This window comes from Gopherus flavomarginatus, chromosome 12, assembly GCF_025201925.1.
Source record: "Gopherus flavomarginatus isolate rGopFla2 chromosome 12, rGopFla2.mat.asm, whole genome shotgun sequence".
NCBI lineage: Eukaryota > Metazoa > Chordata > Testudines > Testudinidae > Gopherus > Gopherus flavomarginatus.
The window spans coordinates 8,930,035-8,948,732 of record NC_066628.1 but is presented as its reverse complement, the minus strand read 5'-3'; the positions used below and the strand labels follow the sequence as shown (position 1 = coordinate 8,948,732).

The 18,698-nt window shown below is 44.4% G+C and overlaps 1 protein-coding gene across 1 annotated transcript in view; it reads left to right on the top strand.

The window, feature by feature from the left end:
- LOC127033147 (uncharacterized) overlaps positions 1–18,698 on the top strand; it is a 51,500-nt gene that overhangs the window by 13,667 nt on the left and 19,135 nt on the right. The window contains exons 8-16 of the mRNA XM_050920952.1: positions 449–469; positions 908–928; positions 5,645–5,665; positions 6,152–6,172; positions 6,788–6,808; positions 7,689–7,709; positions 8,148–8,168; positions 8,881–8,913; positions 10,488–10,999. Of these exons, the coding sequence (XP_050776909.1) occupies positions 449–469; positions 908–928; positions 5,645–5,665; positions 6,152–6,172; positions 6,788–6,808; positions 7,689–7,709; positions 8,148–8,168; positions 8,881–8,913; positions 10,488–10,999 (692 nt within the window). The remainder of the gene's footprint in view (positions 1–448; positions 470–907; positions 929–5,644; positions 5,666–6,151; positions 6,173–6,787; positions 6,809–7,688; positions 7,710–8,147; positions 8,169–8,880; positions 8,914–10,487; positions 11,000–18,698) is intronic.

Here is an 18,698-nt window from a genome sequence, read left to right as displayed (position 1 = left end):
GGATGACCAGATCATCTAGTCTGATCTCCTAAAGAGGAAACTGAATAGAAATAGTTTCTAAGGGTATATCTACACTATCCGCCAGATCAGCGAGTAGTGATCGGTTTGTCGGGGATCGATATATCGTGTCTCATCTAGACGTGCTATATCAATCCCCGAATGTGCTCCCGTCGACTCGGGAACTCCACCAGGGCTAGTGGCGGTAGCAGTGTCGACAGGGGGAGCCGCAGCCGTCGATCCCACGCCATGAGGACAGGAAGTAAGTCGAAATAAGATACTTCAACTTCAGCTACGCTATTCCCGTAGCTGAAGTTGCATATCTTACATCGACCCCCACCCCCTAGTGTAGACCAGGCCTCTGCCTTAATTATCGTATTGATGATAATGAGAAATAAAACATAAGAAAAGGGAAACAACAAAAATATGCATATTTCTGTTTAATTTTTAGGCAAACGAGATATAGAAATTGGTAAGTGTCATTATCCTTCCTCAGACAAAATTTATTTTTTGTGTATGAAATTGGATCCTGATGTGGGAGTTTGTTTAATTCTTGTGGAGTTGTTCACTTTTCAATTTAACTTTTACAATTCTGATGTAATATTTAACCTGTTTTTGTTTGTGTGTTTGCTTTTTTCATTATTTTGTTTTTGGTTAGGGGATTACAGTAACTTGATAAAATGTGGGGAAACACTAAATTGCATAGATTTCAAACTACAATTAAATTTAAAAAACTGATAAGCAATAGAGTCACAGAGTTTAAGACCAGAAGGGACCCTCTGTTGTTTGATGTCCTGAAGGGGTTGATTTCTCTCAGCCTTCACTATGTACTGATGAAAAATAGAAATAAAACATAAGAAAAAGGAAATTCCTAACAAAAATATATATTTATTTCTCTTTTACTTTTTAGACAAACGAGATAAAGAAATAAGTAAGTATCATTATCCTTCCTCTGACAAGAATTTTTTTCTATCAGTTTGGATCCTCATGTGGGAGTTCTTTTAATTGTGGTGGAGGTATTTGTTTTCAAATTAACTTTTTAAATTGTTGCAATATGAAATCTTTTGTTTGCTTGTTTTTTTTTATTGTTATCATTCCTTTTGGTGTGTATAAGCATTTGTTTTGTAATGTAATTTTAATAAATGTGGGGAAAGACTAAACTGGATGAATTTCACAGCAGAAGCTAATATGAAAAATAGATAAGCAATAGAGTCATAGAGTCACAGAGTTTAAGACCAGAAGGGATGACTGGATCCTCTAGTGTGACCTCCTTAAAAGGAGATTGAATAGAAAAAATAATCACTCCGCCTTAATTTTCATATTGATAAGAACATAAGAACGACCATACTGGGTCAGACCAAAGATCTATCTAGCCAAGTATCCTATCTTCCAACAGTGGCCAATGCCAAATGCTCCTGAAGGAAGAACAGAACAAATAATCATCAAGTGATCCATCCCTTGTCACCCATTCCCAGTTTCCGGCAAACAGAGGCTAGAGACACTATCCCTGCCCATCCTGGCTAATAGCCATTGATGGAACTATCCTCAATGAATCTAGTTCTTTTTTGAACCCTGTTATAGTCTTGGCCTTCACAACATCCTCTGGCAAGGAGTTCCACACGTTGACTGTGTGTTGTGTGAAAAAATACTTCTTTTTCTTTGTTTTAAACCTGCTGCCTATCAACTTCATTTGGTGACCCCTAGTTCTTGTGTTATAAGAAGGCGTAAATAACACTTCCTTATTTACTTTTTCCACACCAGTCATGATTTTATAGACCTCTGTCATATTCCCCCTCAGTCATCTCTTTTCCAAGCTGAAAAGTCCCAGTCTTATTAATCTCTCCTCATATGGCAGCTGTTCCATACCCCTCATCATTTTTGTTGCCCTTTTCTGAATCTTTTCCAATTCCAATATATATTTTTTTGAGATGGGGCAACCACATCTGCACACAGTATTGAAGATGTGGGCGTACCATTGATTTATATAGATGCAGTATTATATTTTCTGTCTTATCCTTTCTATCCCTTTCCAAATGATTCCCAACATTCTGTTTGCTTTTTTGACTGCTGCTGCTCATTGAGTGAGTGTTTTCAGAGAACTATCCACAATGACTCGAAGATCTCTTTCTTGAGTGGTAACAGCTCATTTAGATCCCATCATTTTATATGTATAGTTATGTTTTCCAATGTGCATTACTTTGCATTTATAAACACTGAATTTCATCTGCCTTTTGTTGCCCCGTCACCCAATTTTCAGAGAGCCTTTTATAGCTCTTTGCAGTCTGTCTGGGACTGAACTATTATGAGTAGTTTTGTATCATCTGCAAATTTTGCCACCTCACTGTTTACTCCTTTTCCCAGATCATTTATTAATATGTCGAATAAGACTAGTCCCAGGATAGACATCTGAGGGAAACCACTATTTACCTCTCTCCATTCTGAAAACTGACCATTTATTCCTACCCTTTGTTTCCTATCTTTTAACCAGTTACCAGTTGATGAGAGGACCATCCCTCTTATTCCATGATAGCTTACTTTGCTTAAGAGCCTTTGATGAGGGAGCTTCTCAAAGGCTTTCTGAAAATATAAATACACTATATCCACTGGATCCTCTTGGTCCACATGCTTGCTGACCCCCTCAAAGAATTCTAGTAGATTGGTGAGGCATGATTTCCCTTTACAAAAAACATGTTGACTCTTCCCCAACAAATTATGTTAATCTACGTGTCTGACAGTTTTGTTCTTTACTACAGTTTCAACCAGTTTCCTCAGTACTGAAGTCAGGTTTACTGGCCTGTAATTGCCATGGTCACCTCTGGAGCCCTTTTCAAAAATTAGCGTCACATTAGCTATCCTCCAGTCATTTAGTACAGAAGCAGATTTAAATGATAAGTTACAGACTACATTTAGAAGTCCTGCAATTTTACATTTGAGTTCCTTTAAAACTCTTGGATGAATGCCATCTGGTCCTCACGACTTATTACTGTTTAGTTTATCAGTTTGTTCCAAAACTTTCTCTAGTGACACCTCAATCTGGGACACTTCCTCAGATTTGTCACCTAAAAAGCATGGTTCAAGTTTGGGAATTTCCCTCACATCCTCAGCCATGAAGACGGATGCAAAGATTTCATTTAGTTTGTCCTAACTGGCCTTATTCTCCTTGAGTGCTCCTTTAGCATCTCGATCATCCAGTGGCCCACTGATTGTTTAGCAGGCTTCCTGCTTCTGATGTACTTAACAAGAAAATCGCTATTACTTTTTGAGTCTTTGTCTAGCTGTTCTTCAAATTCCTTTTTGGCCTTCCTAATTATATTTTTACACTTCACTTGCCAGCGTTTATGCTCCTTTCTATTTTCCTCACTAGGATTTAATTCAACTTTTTAAAGGATGCCTTTTTGCCTCTCACTGCTTCACTTTGTTGTTTAGCCCTGGTGGCTCTTCTTTAGTTCTCTTACTATGTTTTTTAATTTGGAGTACATATTTAAATTGACCCTCTATTATGATGTCTTTAAGAAGTTTCCATGCAGCTTGTAGGGATTTTACTTTTGGTGCTGTACCTTTTAATGTCTGTTTAACTAATCTCATATTTATGTAGTTCCCCTTTCTGAAATTAAATGCTACAGTGCTGGGCTGCTGTGGTGTTTTCCCTGCCACAGGGATGTTAAATTTAATTATATTATGGTCACTGTTACCAAGCGATCCAGCTATATTCACCTCTTGGAGCAGATTCTGTGCTCCACTTAGGACTAAATCAAGAATCGCCTCTCCTCTGGTGGGTTCCTCCAGTCTAGCTGCTCCAAGAAGCAGTCATTTAAGGTGTCAAGAAACTTTATTTCTGCATCCCTTCCTGAGGTGAAATGTACCCAGTCAATTTAGGGATAGGTGAAATCCCTCATTGTTATTGAGTTTTTATTTGAATATCCTCTCTAATCTCCCTGAGCATTTCACAGTCACTATCACCATCCGTGTCAGGTGGTCGGTAATATATCCCTACTGCTATATTCTTATTATTAGAGCATGGATTACTATCCACAGAAATTCTCTGGTAATGTTTGGTTCTTTTAAGATTTTTACTTCATTCGATTCTACGCTTTCTTTCACATATAGTGCTACTCCCCCACCAGCACGACCTGTTCTGGTCTTCCGACATATTTTGTATCCTGGTATTACTGTGTCCCACTGATTATCCTCATTCCACCAAGTTTCTGTGATGCCTGTTGTATCAATATCCTGATTTAATATGAGGCACTCTAGTTCATCCATCTTATTATTTAGACTTTTAGCACTGGTATATAAGCACTTTAAAAACTTGTCACTTTTTAGCTGTCTCCCATTACATGATGTAATTGAATGAGACTGTTTTTCATTTGACCATTTCTCATCAGATCCTACCTGTATTTTATCATCTTCCATCGTCTCCTCCTTACTAGGACATAGAGAATCTCCATTAGTAGAGCCTGTCCTAAGGGATGTCTCTGTCTAAACCATATGCTTCTCTGCACCTGTTAGCTTTCTCCAGCCCTTAGTTTGAAAACTGTTCTACAACCTTTTTAATTTTAAGTGCCAGCAATCTGGTTCCATTTTGGTTTAGGTGGAGCCCATCCTTCCTGTATAGGCTCCTCCTTTCCCAAAAGTTTCCCCAATTCCTAATGATTCTAACCTCCTCCTCCCTATACCATCGTCTCATCCACGCATGGAGACCCTGCAGTTCTGCCTATCCAACTGGCCCTGTGTGTGGAACTGGGAGCATTTCAGAGAATGCTACCATGGAGGTCCTGGACTTCAATCTCTTACCTACCAGCCTAAATTTCGCCTCCAGGACCTCTCTCCTATCCTTCCCTATGTCATTGGTACCTCCACTTACCACAGTCACTAGCTCCTACCCAGCACTACACAGAAGTCTATCTAGATATCTCGAGAGATCTGCAGCCTTCACACCAGGCAGGCAACTCACCATGCGTTTCTCCCAGTCATCACAAACCCAGCTATCTAGGTCTCTAATGATCAAATTGCCCATTACTAATGCCTGTCTCTTCCTAACAACTAGAATTCCATCCCCCAGAGAGATATCCTCAGTGCGAGACGATACCACATCATCATCTGGAAGGAGGGTCCCAACTATCATCATAAAGAGAAATAAAAATAAGAAAAGGGAAACTCCTAACAAACAATATGTGTATTTCTGTTTAATTTTCAGGCAAAAGAGATATAAGAAATTGGTGTCATTATCCTTCCTCCAACAAGAAAATTTTTATACCAATTTGGATCCTCATGTGGGAGTTTGTTTAATTGGTGTGGAGTTGTGTGCTTTTAAATTTAACTTTTACAATTTTGTTGCAATTTTAAACCTCTTGTTTGTTTGCATACTTGCTTTTTATTATTATTCTTTTATGGTGAGTATTGTAACTTAACAAAATGTAGGGAAAGACAAAACTGGATAAATTTCCCATGAAAAGCTAATTTGAGAAATTAATAATCAATACAATCATAGAGTCACAGAAGGGACTACAGGATCCTCTAGTCTGACATTCTGAGGCACGTTTGATGTCTCTCAGCCTTCACAGTCATATTGATGATAAAGAGGAATAAAACATACGAAAAGGGAAACACGTAACAAAAATATGCATTTATTTCTCTTTAATTTTAGACCTACGAGATAAAGAAATAAGTAAGTGTCATTATCCTTCCTCTGACAAGAAATTTCTTGTAACAAAATTGGATCCTCATGTGGCAGTTTTTTTAATTCTGGTGGACATATTTCTTTTCAAATGTAACTTTAAAAGTTGTTGCAATAGAAAACCTTTCTTTGTTTTGTTTACTTGTTGCTTTATTATTATTAATTATTATTTTTATTCTCTTTTGGGAGAGTGGGAGGTTGTTTTCTAATTTAACTTTATAATATGTGGGGAAAGACCAAAGTGGATAAATTTCACACTAAAAGCTAATTTGAAAAACTGAGAAGCAACTGAGTCATAGAGTCACAAAGTTTAATGCCAGAAAGGACCACTGGATTCTCTCACTTGACTGTCTTGAACAGGAGTTTAAATAGAAATAATCTCTCAGCCTTAAAATTAGTATTGATGATAAAGAGAAATAAAATATAAGAAAAGGGAAACTTCTAACAAACAATATGTGTATTTTGCTTAATTTTTAGACAAACAAGATATAGAAATAGGTAAGTGTCATTATCTTTCCTCTGACAAGAATTTTTTTTGTACCAGATTGAATCCTCATGTGGGAGCTTGTTTAGTTGTTGTGGAGCTGTTTGCTTTTAAATTTGACTTTTAGAATTCTTTGGCAATATTTAACCTGTTTTTGTTTGTTTGCGTACTTGCTTTTAGTTATTATTGTGGGTTTTTTGGTTAGGGGTTTAGTGTAACTTCATGAAGGGAACACCAAATTGGATTGATTTCACACCAAAATTTAATTTGAAAAACTGATAAGCAATAGAATTACAGATTTAAGACCAGAAGGGACCCCTGAATCCTCTCCTCTGATATAATGACAAGGAAGTGGGGAGGGATAGCTCAGTGATTTGAGCATTAGCCTGCTAAACCCAGGGTTGTGAGTTCAATGCTTGAGGGGCCCATTTAGGGTACTGGGGTACAAATCTGTCTGGGGATTGGTCCTGCTTTGAGCAGGGGATTAGACTAGATGACCTTCTGAGGTCCCTTCCAACTCCAATCTTCTATGATTCTCTCAGCCTTTACTGTCATATGCATGAAAAATAAAACTTAAGAAAATGGAAAGCCCTTATAAAAATATATCTTTATTTCTTTTTCATTTTTAGAAAAACGAGATAAAGAAATAAGTAAGTGTCATTTTCCTTCCTTTGACAAGAAACATTTAGTAGCAGTTTGGATCCTCATGTGGGAGTTTGCTTAATTGTGCTAAAGTTGTTTTCTTTTTAATTTAACTTTTAAAACCTTTTTTCATTTCTTTGCTAGCATGCTTTTTTCTTATTTTTATTATAATCTTTTGGGAGGGTGTATAGGATTTTTTTTTTTGTTATGTAACTTTATGAAATGTGGGGAAAGACTAAAGTAGATGAATTTTCCAGCAAAAGCTAATTTGAAAATCAGATAAGCAATAGAGTCACAGAGGTTAGGACCAGAAGAGATGACTGGATCCTCTAGTCCAGTGGTCCCCAAACAGTGGGGAGGGTCCCCTAACAGTGGGGAGGGTCCCCTAAGGGTATGTGGAGGAATGTTCAGGGGTGTGTGCACAGCAGGGCCCTACGGGGGGAAGGGAGGAAGCACCACCCAGCCCCGCTCTGCTCTTGCCCCAACTCCGGCCCCAGCGGCAGCTCCACTCTGTCCTCTGCTCCTCCCCCAGCCCAGCTCTGCTCTCATTCCCTCTCTGCCCTCAGGCCAGCTCCACCTCTATTCCCAGCTCTTCTCTTATCCCCAGTTCTTTGCCCATCTCTGCTTTCAGCCCAAGCTCCTCTGCTGAGTCAATTGTGCAGTAATGAGGGGTGGGGGAGGTTGCACACTAATTCCTTTACTGGTAATGGGGGGGAGGGGGCAACAGGAAAAGTTTTGGAACCACTGGCCTAGTCTGACCTCCTTAATAGGCGACTGAATAAAAATAATCTCTGTGTCTTAACTGTTGTAGTGATGTTGAAGAGAAATAAAACATAAGAAAAGGGAAAGTCCAGTCAAACAATATTTGTATTTCTGTTTAATTTTTAGGCAAACTACATACAGAAATTGGTAAGTGCCATTATCCTTCCTCTGACAGGAAATGTTTTGGGATTCTCATGTGGGAGCTGGTTTAATTGTTGTGGAGTTGTTCACTTATAAATTGAACTATTACAATATTGCTGCAATATAACACCTCTTTTTGATTGTTTTCTTGCTGTTTATTACTATTCTTTTTTGGAGGGTTTAGTGTAATTCTGTAAAATGTGGGGAAGTGCTAAACTGGAGAGATTTCCCACCAAAAACTAGTTTGAAAAACTGATAAGCAATAGAGTCATGGAGTCACAGAGTTTAAGATCAGAAGGTACCACTGGATCCTCTTGTCTGATGTCCTGAAGAGGAGGTTGATTTCTCTCAGCCTTCACTGTCATATAGATGCTAAAGAGAAATAAAACATAAGAAAAGGGAAATGCCTAACAAAATGTCTATTTATTTCTCTTTAATTTTTAGACAAACGCGATAACGAAATAAGTAAGTGTTATTATCCTTCCTCGGAAAAGAAACTTTTTGCACTATTTTGGAGTCTCATGTGACCGTTTGTTTGTGGTGGAGTGTTTGCTTTTAAATTTAATTTTTAAAATTGTTTCAATAGGAAACTTGTTTTTTGTTTATTTGCTTTTTATTATTATTATAATTTTTTGGGACGTGTGGGGGTTGTTTTTTAATGTAACTTCATCATATGTGGGGAAAGGCTAAACTCGGTGAATTTCACACCAAAAGCTAATTTGAAAAATTGATAAGCAATACAGTAGTAAAGTTGGTAGTGGGCAAGAAAATATGGCTCAGAAGGATTTGTGGGAAGGCACTGGAGGACTATCAGCCCCTGAGATGATTAACTTCCCTCTACATTGCAAAGTGGGCAGGTAACCAACCTGAATGAAAGTGGTACCTGGGCTACAGCCTATACCCAAAGTCTTGCCAGCCAGTCTGGTGTAAAGCACCAACAAACTAGAGTCAGAGTTTTTGTACTTGTGAAATAAACAGGTTGGGGCAAGAGCCAGGTAAGATCCTGGGCTAACTCTGCAGTGAAGATCCACCCTGGGAGACAGACACACATGCCACCCAGGGGAGGTTCTGATGAACTTAGAATTTTTTTCCCCTCGTTGTATTAGTTTGTACAATATTGAATCACGCAATACTTGTTCAAATCCGCTCTCATATCTAATTATGTGGTTGTTTTTAGGGTGGAGAAGATCTGTGGCACCTATAGAAGATGGTAACTAAAGATCATATTTTATCAATGTCCAAATATCAGTCCCTATGAGGCAATATGCCTCTTTTCCCTTGAACGTGGGAGTGGATGTGATAGTTCAGGTACATCCCCAGCATCCTGCATTTCACAGCACATCACAAGGTGAGATGGGGTTTGTGCCTATGTCCTACCACACCATACTGAATCTACATCATATTGCATCTACTCTTCCTGCCCCTCCACTGCCCACATGTGCACTGCACCCTGCAGAAATCTCTGATAGCAGCTCCAGTGGGACATGCACCTCCACAGCCACGTCTCCCTGCACTGATGGCCGATCTCCAATTTCTCTCTGTTTCTTCCTTCATCTTTTCCCCTCTGAAGAAGGCTAGGAGCTCTGCAATGACCCCATGCTGACGGGGTGAGCAGGGACTGTGTCTGTGTGCAACCCTTGCTCCAGTCTCCAGCAGGGGAACAGAGCCTTGCTCACAGACAGGGGCTCTTCTGGCTCCATTATGCACATCTGGGGAGCTCCTGTGAACAGAGCTGTGAGCTTGTCTCTTTTCTCCTGTCTCCATCCACCATGATATCAGCATTCTCCTGTCTCTCTGGTAAACAGGACGTCACTTTAGCCTCCCATCACTAGCATGACCCTCTCCCTCTTTACACCAGCCACCTCCTCCTCCCCCTAGTGGTGGATTACCCATGAGGGGCCCATGAAAAATTGCTGTCTCCATGCCCCGACCTGGTCTGCCTGCCCAGCGCTCCTCCAGAGAGTGGGGTCAATGTTCGGGGGCTTGCCAGGCTTGCCCCACTCCACTCATTCATACACCGGTTGAGGAATGGGTTCAGGGCGCAGGGGCTTATCCCACTCTCCAGCTGTAGAGCCAAGTGGGAGGAGCAGGGCAAGCCCCCATGCCCTGACCCCATTTTCCCAGCTGAAGTGTGTGGGAGTGGGGAGAATTCAGGGAGAAAGTGTCCCCATTTGTTCTGGCCCAGGGCCCCACAAACCCTAATTCGCCCATGCCCCCCGAGCTTGTAGCTTCTGCCTCATTCCACCATGAACCCCCTTCCCTTGTGTTGAGTCCTCACTCCCTGCCCCATGCTAATGTGCTTTTGAATTTCTGGGCATGTTCAATCCTGGTACCATGTGGCCTGTCTGAGCTGTGACATTTCAGAGCAGGCTGGATGCAGTGAGGAGGCCCCATAGCAAAGTCCAGTATGGGGCAGCTGGGACACAGTGAGATTTAAGGTGTGGAGTGGGAGGGGAGCTCTCTCAATATTCACTGAGTTGTACCATCTGCTGGGGCTCCCAGAGTCTCTAGTCCCCTCTCTGGGGAGTGGTGGGGGCAAGAGGGGAAAGATTCTGTGTTTCAGGCCTGGCCCAGCCGATACTTTCACCTTGTCACTGACAGTCTCTGTCAGGGGAATGACTCACCCCAGCCCTGTGCTGAGATCTCAGAGCTGAGGGGTAAATCCTGGAGGAAAGAGATTCCCTGATTCACTCTCCAGCTGGGGCAGAATCTGTGACCGACTCCCTCAGACCCTCCCCCAGGGCTGAGCGCTGCCCCTAACACTCTGATTCTCTTCCTTGTCAGTGAATGTGACTCTGGATCCAGACACGACTCATCCCGAGCTTGTCCTGTCTGAGGATCGGAAAAGTGTGAGACGGGGAGACAGACGCCAGGATCTGCCCGACAACCCTGAGAGATTTGATACCTGGGGCTGTGTGCTGGGCTGTGAGGGATTCACCTCGGGGAGACATTGCTGGGAGGTGGAGGTGGGGGATGGGCGATTCTGGGCTGTGGGGGTGACCAGAGAGTCTGTGGGGAGGAAGGGATGGATCAACCGTAGCCCTGAGGGGGGGATCTGGGCTGTGGGGCAGTGGGGGGATCAGTTCCAGGCTCTCACCTCCCCTGAGACCCTCTTGCCCCTGAGCCGGGTCCCCAGCAGGATCCGGGTTTGTCTGGACTGTGACCGGGGGCAGGTGATATTTATCGATGCTGGTGATGGGGCCACGATCTTCACTTTCCCGCCAGGCTCTGTCCCTGGGGAGAGAATCCGACCCTGGTTCCAGGTGGGATACCAATCTCGGCTCTGCCTGTGTCCCTGAGACTGGGGACCCTGAAATTAGCATCTCTGGCCTCACACACCCCAGTCTTTCTGACTCTGGAGGGCTCCCATCTACCCAGCCCTGGCTCCTCATCTCTGTGACCCCTGGAAGCTTCTCCCCCTCTCTGCAGCCCCAGGGATGAGAGGGGGAGGGGGAAGAACCCGTGGGGCTGTATGGGGGCAGAGGTGGGGGCTGGGCAGGGGGTAGCACTAACAGCCGGGCTGGGGACAGGCAGAGGTGGGGGTGGCAGGGACACAGCATGAATCAATCAGGTTTTAGGGGGTTGTGGAGAAGCTGGCAGCTCTGCAGCAGCAGGGAGCAGTTTGTACAGATTGGTGGGAATAGCTCTCATTGGGTCTCCGAGCCAGAGCTCCTGCCACAAGGGCCGCAAGTCACCTTCCCTTGTAACTACAGGAGAGCCAGTAACACTGTAATTGTCACACACATGTGGGATGGGCAGGGAGCGTTCAAAAATCAGAAGATAAAACAGGATACGTTATATATTGTTTTGAGCCCTCATGTTTTGGAGGGTCAAGTTCATGATTTCTGGTTCTGACTCATGATTTTTAAGTTCTGGTGTTGGCAACACTGTGAGAGTCATGGGTTGCGGGGCGGGGGGGAAAGGTTGGGCTGAACCAGAGGGAACAGAGAAAACAGGAGGAAAAGATAATGTAAAACAAAATAAACAGAATCCTGGAGAAAGGGTGAAAATTAAATATAAAGACAATGAAAGGAAAACAGGCAGAGAGGGAAAACAGCAAGAGGCAGTGAGAGGGGAAGAGATAAACTCAGGGGAAAGAATGGAAACCATGAGGGGGATGATCCATGACAGGGATCAAAGGAGAGTGGAAGACACAGAGAAATAAACAGGGATGGGAAATGAGGGCTATAAAAATGGTGAGTACAAATGACCAGTGTGACAGAGAAGGGAGAAGAAAAGGGACAGAGATTTATAAAACATCACTGAAGGGGCAACTGTCACTCATTAATTTCATATGTTACTTCCTTGACTTTGTTGTCATTTTAGTTTCATTAAAAATAACTGTTCCCAAAACCTGTGGGTCTGTTTTCCATTGTTGTGAGTATTAAAGCTGCTTCTCAGCTCCTTTGCACTCTGACGGGTCTTTACAGTAAATAAAGCATGAAAGACCATTCTGATTTGTTCCTTTTGAAAGTCCCAGTTGCAGTTGTTAGGGGTGGAGTCATGGGATTTGCTTCCCTACTTGGTTGTGTCCCCCCAGCACCAGCAGGGAATACAACGGCATGTCCCTCTGATGAGAACTGGGGTTTTGCTGGGCTATGTTGCTGTCCAGCCTGTGCTCTGTCCCTTGTGCTGTCTGCAGCCATGTCAAGCAGGAATTCCTCAGCTGGGCTCTGTGGAGAGGGAGCTGAACACATGGTGCTGACTCTTCTCTTTGTTTCCAGAGGTGTTGACTTTATTTAAGGGTGGCTAAAGAGATATGAACTATGCTGTTCACATTTCTTCTGCCCATCAGCAATTGCTGTGGTGTCCACGGGGCAGTTCATGGGATTGGACCTGCTCTGAGAGATAGTCTCTGGGGGTTTGTGTACACTAAGGTGCAGGTTTCTCTCTCTCTCATTGTACAATCTGTGTATAGACAAAGCAAGTGGTGGTTTCACCTCAGAGTAACTGGTCAAGAAGAATTCTGTGGGTTGGGGGGTGTTTAGGAGGGTTAACAATCACCTTGAGTAGCTACACTGTGGTGAAAGCATCACTTGCCTCATCTCCACTGGGACTGTATAATGAGATCACTGCCTCGTGTTTGCTATTGCATTGAAAAAACACCCACCCCTTCACCTAGGGTGGCCATGAGCTAAAAGATGGGATCTACAGGGAGAAAAAGGAAACACCTCACCTTCATCTGGGCCTGTGTCTTTGCTCTCTGTGACCTTCTAATGTAAATGACTGGGGGTGGGATCCATGAAGGGACTTAGGTGTTACAATGCTGAGCATCACCTCCACCTAATTTTTAGGTGCTTTGAACATCACAAGAAGAACACTGCAACCCACACAGCCTGACTTAGGTGCCTAGTCTCCCAGCACGATGAACGGAGACAGGTAGGTGCCTTACAATGCCATCCACAGGAGCCAGCACGCTAGTTGGGGAGCCATCTAAATACCCAATGGGAGATGCTAACAACAGGGTGTGTCCTAAACCATGCTCCTCTCCCAAAGATAAATGCCTGAGGCTGTATCTGCACGACAGCTGAAGTCGGCAGAATTATGTTGCTCAGGGGTGCGAATAGACCAACCCCCTGACTGAAGTAAATTTAGTACCGGATTAACATTTTGTTGACCCAGCACCAATTATATTTGTGGGTCTCCCTGGGGAATGCAGGGGCCAGGGGCAAGAGCACAGGGTGGATTTGATTTAAATCACTAGTCAGGAAGACTCAATTTAATCATGGTTTTCTACATAAACGCGCATTCTTGTTGGGTGTAATAACCTTAATACATATTCTTCACAACTCAGAGATAGATGTAGGTTTCATTTTTAGAAGGTACACGCTATAGATTTTTAAACAGCTATTTTGAAAACTTTTCAGATGAGTTTTACAGCTATATCAGAAAATGAATGATTGTTTGGTTATTTCCTTTTTCAAAGGTAATGGAAGCAGATATTTATGAAGTCATTGGGAGGTGAACAATCTCCAGTTCAAAAGCTTAATCATTAATATTTGGGGGATTTTCTTGCCATGATGTTTTAGGAGGAGAACATCACCAGACAGACACTTAAATTGTTTTATTTAACTAAAACAACAGCGTTAAGTATTCTGGATTTTTTTCTTCAAAGAAAACACATAATATTTTAACAAAAAGGCATATGTCCCTCGCTTCTCACATTTATCTCCAGGCTTCTTCTCCTTGTCCAGATCTATTCCGCCCCCAACAGTCTTCTATTCATTGAACTTTTTGAAACTTTTCACTTTTTGAGAGAGTTAAGGGATTGACTCTGTACATAAATTTGCAGAGGGACAATAGAGTTGAGGTCTGTTTTTTCTCACCTCTATATATTATTTATTTATTTGTTTAAAAACATTTTTGCTGTTAACAAGCATGTTACCTCTGGAGACACAAAACCGCAGTTTGAGATCTGCAAAACTAAGCATCTCTGATGTTATCTTTTAGACTGAGCACTGAGTGCCATTGGGTAGATAGAAAGATTAAACTAAGTAATCTATACAGAAGCCTGTGGAACCCCATTAGATTGGGTCCCTGACCTCTCTGCTGAGCCTCACATGGAGGGGCATGATTAATTCAAACTTTGCTGGTTACCTTGGTGTGTAATGGAGATGCCTACACCCCGGGAACCAGGCTGAGATCCCAGTGCATTTCACACAGCCCCCTGAGTGGCTGCCCCCATGGACAGGATGTGGGTTATTAAACTGAAACAGACCAGCCAGAAAAAGGCATCTTTACTTGATCCCAACCCCAAGGCTTTGACACTCATTTTGTTTCTCCCCAGAACAAGGAGTTTGGGATGGTGTGACACTCCATACCTCAGAGTAGCACCCTGGCACCCCAATATTCACCACTGTGATATAAGTATATGTTTTGTACAAAGCGTGCCTTGTGAAGTATCTCTTTAAAAGTCTTGATCTGTTGAACATTAATATCCTGTTGCACTGTATGTTATTGTTGGGTCTAAACTTTTGGTGAACTTTGGGGAGCCAAAACACACCCAGACTGGCCGTCTCTGCATAATCCTTTCTGAACCCTTTATCGAACAAAGCACTGACCTGCAAACTACTCATGACACCCCCTTTATTAAGTAGCCATTAGCCTTTATCTCTATGCATTTACTTGTTAAACTTGCTTTTCCTGTAAAATATTGATTGATTATGCATGACCATTATCTTTTGTTAATCACTTTGTTTACTTCTGTGTATAAATATTGATGCTCACCCCTAATAAAGGGGCCACACTTAATCTAAAGCTTTTTAGAGCTAAGGATAGTGTGAGCCCGTTGATCAACGCATTGGTGTCTGGTCTCTGACAGAATTGTGTGCCCCATACCAACTCCGCACGAACTCGGGTGCTGGAGAGGTGAGTGAGGACTTGCTTTATTACCTAACAATTTGGGGGCTCGTCCGGGATTCCTTCTGGTGCGGTACCTCTGTCCAGTGGTCAGACCACTCATATATGAATTGGCAAGGCGCCACAGGAGATTTCTCCCAGCCAATTCAATATTAAGGGGTCGTGTACTGGACAGCAGGGTAAACGCCAGTTGGAGGGCTCCTGTCAGACACCATGGGTCAAGGGACTAGCGTGCCTCTTGAGAGTCCGTTGGGGATTGTAAATAAGTTATGGAACGAAGGGAAACTCCCAGTACAGACAGGAATGTCTAGGAAGAAGTTGTACACACTATGTGTAAGGAATTGGACTGGGTATACCGCGGTATTGGCCGACCCGGAGATGAGGTGGCCTTCGTATGGCTCTTTCGAACAGGCTGCCTTAAGAGGAGTAAAGAGCCTGATCGAAAAAAGACCATCCGGGACAGTTATGTTACTGGTTTTGTTGGGACACAGCAGCAGAGCTGTGGAAATCTTTAAAAATTATGGCAGTCAGGTACTCTCCCGAGAGTGAACCCCCTCCAGGTTATTTCGATGAAGGGTGTAGACCACGGCGTGTTTTGACTCGTCAGCTGGTCCCCTCTGCACCTGCCCCTATTCCTCCGCAGGGGGACTCTCTCCATGTAGCAGAGGGGAATCTGCAGAATCCCAGATTGGAATTTCTGCAGAAGGATGAGGAGGAAATGGAGGGGCAAACCTCGGGAGGAGTAGTTACTAGGCTAATGTCCAAACAGATACAGCAGGGTGCATGCCCCCCCCCCCCGAGGATAGCCCAGAGGATGTCCCCGTCAAATCTCTTGCGAGTAATAAAGTATAGTTAGAGAGATGCCTTTACAGGTGCACCACCAGCTCAGCCCATTCCCCAGGCCTGGATCAACTACGGGAAACAGCAGCAGCCGCAGCAAACTCAGCCTCCTCAATGACGGTACCCCGGGGGCGAAGGCAAACAATGTGATGGTCTTATTTCCTTAATGTCTTTAGCCGGCTCCTTTCTCACTTTCTCCCCTCCCAGCAAAGAGCCTCGTTTAACCCTTTCAGTCCAGGGACTGCCTGTCTCTTTCCTCATTGATACTGGGGCTACTTTCTCTCTTTTAAATCATGCCCCCTCTCCCTGGCTATCCTCTGAGGTTAAAACTGCGACTGGGGTGGAGGGCAACCCACAGTCTCTGGAACTCACTTTGCCTTTGAATGTTGTTTATGCTGATAAATGTTTTCCTCACCGTTTTCTTTTTTCCCCAGCTTGTCCGATCCCTTTGATGGGCCGGGATTTACTCTGTAAGCTTGAGGCTACTTTAACCTGCACTCCTGAAGGGGTAGGATTATTGATGACAGTGTTAGGAGATTCGGCCCCTACTCAGGGTAATTGGGAAACACCCCCCTCTCTCTCCCCTGACCTCACTGACTTGCCTTCAACCCTCTGGGGAATTTCTGACACTGATGTTGGCCTGCTCCTTTCGGCAGAGCCCGTAAGGATTCAGGTGAAGCCTTCCTTAACCCCCCCGTCAGTCCCTCAATACCCCCTGTCGCTGGAAGCCCGGGAGGGCATCCGCCCCATTATCGAGGGATTCATTGCACAAAAGCTAGTCCGCCCTCAGCGCACTCCCTGTAACACCCCTATACTGCCTGTCAAAAAGCCTCCTAAAAGGACGGAGACCCTGTTCGTTGGCGCTTTGTACAGGATCTACGAGTTGTTAATCAGTATGTGGTCCCTCTTCATGCAGTAGTTCCTGACCCAGCTACTATCATCAGCCAAATCCCCTGGGATGCTGAGTGGTTCACTGTTATTGACTTAAAATCAGCTTTTTTCAGCATTCCTGTGCACCCAGACTCTCAGTATCTCTTTGGTTTCACCTGGGAGGGACAAAGTTATGTCTGGCAACGACTTCCTCAAGGCTACAGAGACAGCCCCACGATTTTCAGCCAGTGCCTCCGCCACGACTTGGAAGGTTTCACCAGTCCGCAGGGATCCACATTGGTCCTATACGTAGATGACATCCTATTAGGTAATCGCGAAGAAGCTGCCCTCCGCATCGATGGTAAGGCACTTTTATTATACCTACACACCAGAGGCCACAAGGTAGACCCTAAAAAGATTCAGTGGGTCTCACAAAAGGTCCGATATCTGGGCTTCCTGTTAACCCCAGAGGGAAGACAGATGGACCCAGCCCGCATAAAGACTATTCAAAACTGCCCTCTACCGAACACCAAGAAACAACTTCAAGGTTTCTTAGGATTAATTGGCTTCTGTCGCCCCTGGTTGCCGTCCTGCGGGGAGTTAAGCAAACCGCTCCACCGACTCACTGCTAACCTTGCTCCTGACCCTTTGCAGTGGTCCCCGGACACTATTCAAGCCTTTCAGTTACTGAAGGACAGTGTGGCCTCCTCCATGTCTCTCCGCCCCCCCAATTACAGCAAACCCTTTCACCTTTTTGTCCACGAGAGGGGCGGAATTGCTAGTGGTGTCCTTACCCAGCTGAGCGGGCCCCACCATTTCCCGCTTGCTTTTTACTCTCAGCAAATCGACCCTGTCGCTCAGGGAACCCCATCCTGCACCCGGACTCTGGCAGCAGCTGCCCTGCTGATCACAAAGGCAAAGAGCCTAACCCTGGGTCATTTTACCACGGTTTGGACCTCTCATGCCTTGTCAGCCCTTCTGCGTAGGGGCACAACCCAAGTCTTTTCGGCCCATCGTCAGCAACAGCTAGAGGCCGAACTCTTAGAAGACACTAACCTAATTTTTGAAAGGTGTGGACCCCTTAATCCAGCTACCTTGCTTCCTGACCTGCCAGTCCTCCAGGATCAGCACGACTGTGTGGAAGTAGTTTACAGCATCTTATAGATAAGAGACAACCTGTTTGACGTGCCACTGGACAACCCCGATTGCATCCTCTTCTCGGACGGAAGCTCCTTCTATGTTGATGGCAAGCGTTTCACTGGTTATGCTGTCACCTCTGAATGGGACATTCAAGAGGCCGCCTCACTGCCAGGCAACTGGGGAGCCCAAGCCGCTGAACTCTATGCCCTGGCCCGAGCTTGCCAGTTGGCCGCTGGTAAGACCGTTACCATTTTTACTGATAGCAAATATGCTTTTGGAGTTGTGCATTGTCATATCCACCTCTGGAAGTTTCGAGGTTTCCAGACAGCTGCCGGTAAACCCATTCAGCACCTCCCCCTCATCCACAAGCTTTTGGACGCCCTCCAAAAACCCTCTGTCCTGGCTGTAGTTCACTGCCGGGCCCATACTAAAGATAGTAGCCCCGTTACCCGTGGGAATGCCCTGGCTGACGCCTCCGCTAAGAAGGCTGCCACCTTACCTTTAGCCATGCCCACATTGGCTATTGCAGCCTCCTCCTTTACTCCACCGCACCCCGTACCAGTACCCGCTGCTGAACTACAATCGTGGGAGAGCCTCGGGGCCACTCTGGTCAAAGGGACCTGGCTTATGCCAGATGGCCGAGCCTGCCTCCCTCGCTCCACATACCCCGTGCCAGTTCGCTGGCACCATGATAAAGGGGGTCACTACGGCACGCACGCCCTCGTGAACACCATCGCTCGCTTTTGGTATGCTCCAGGCATTCAACCCTATTGCCTATCAATAGTG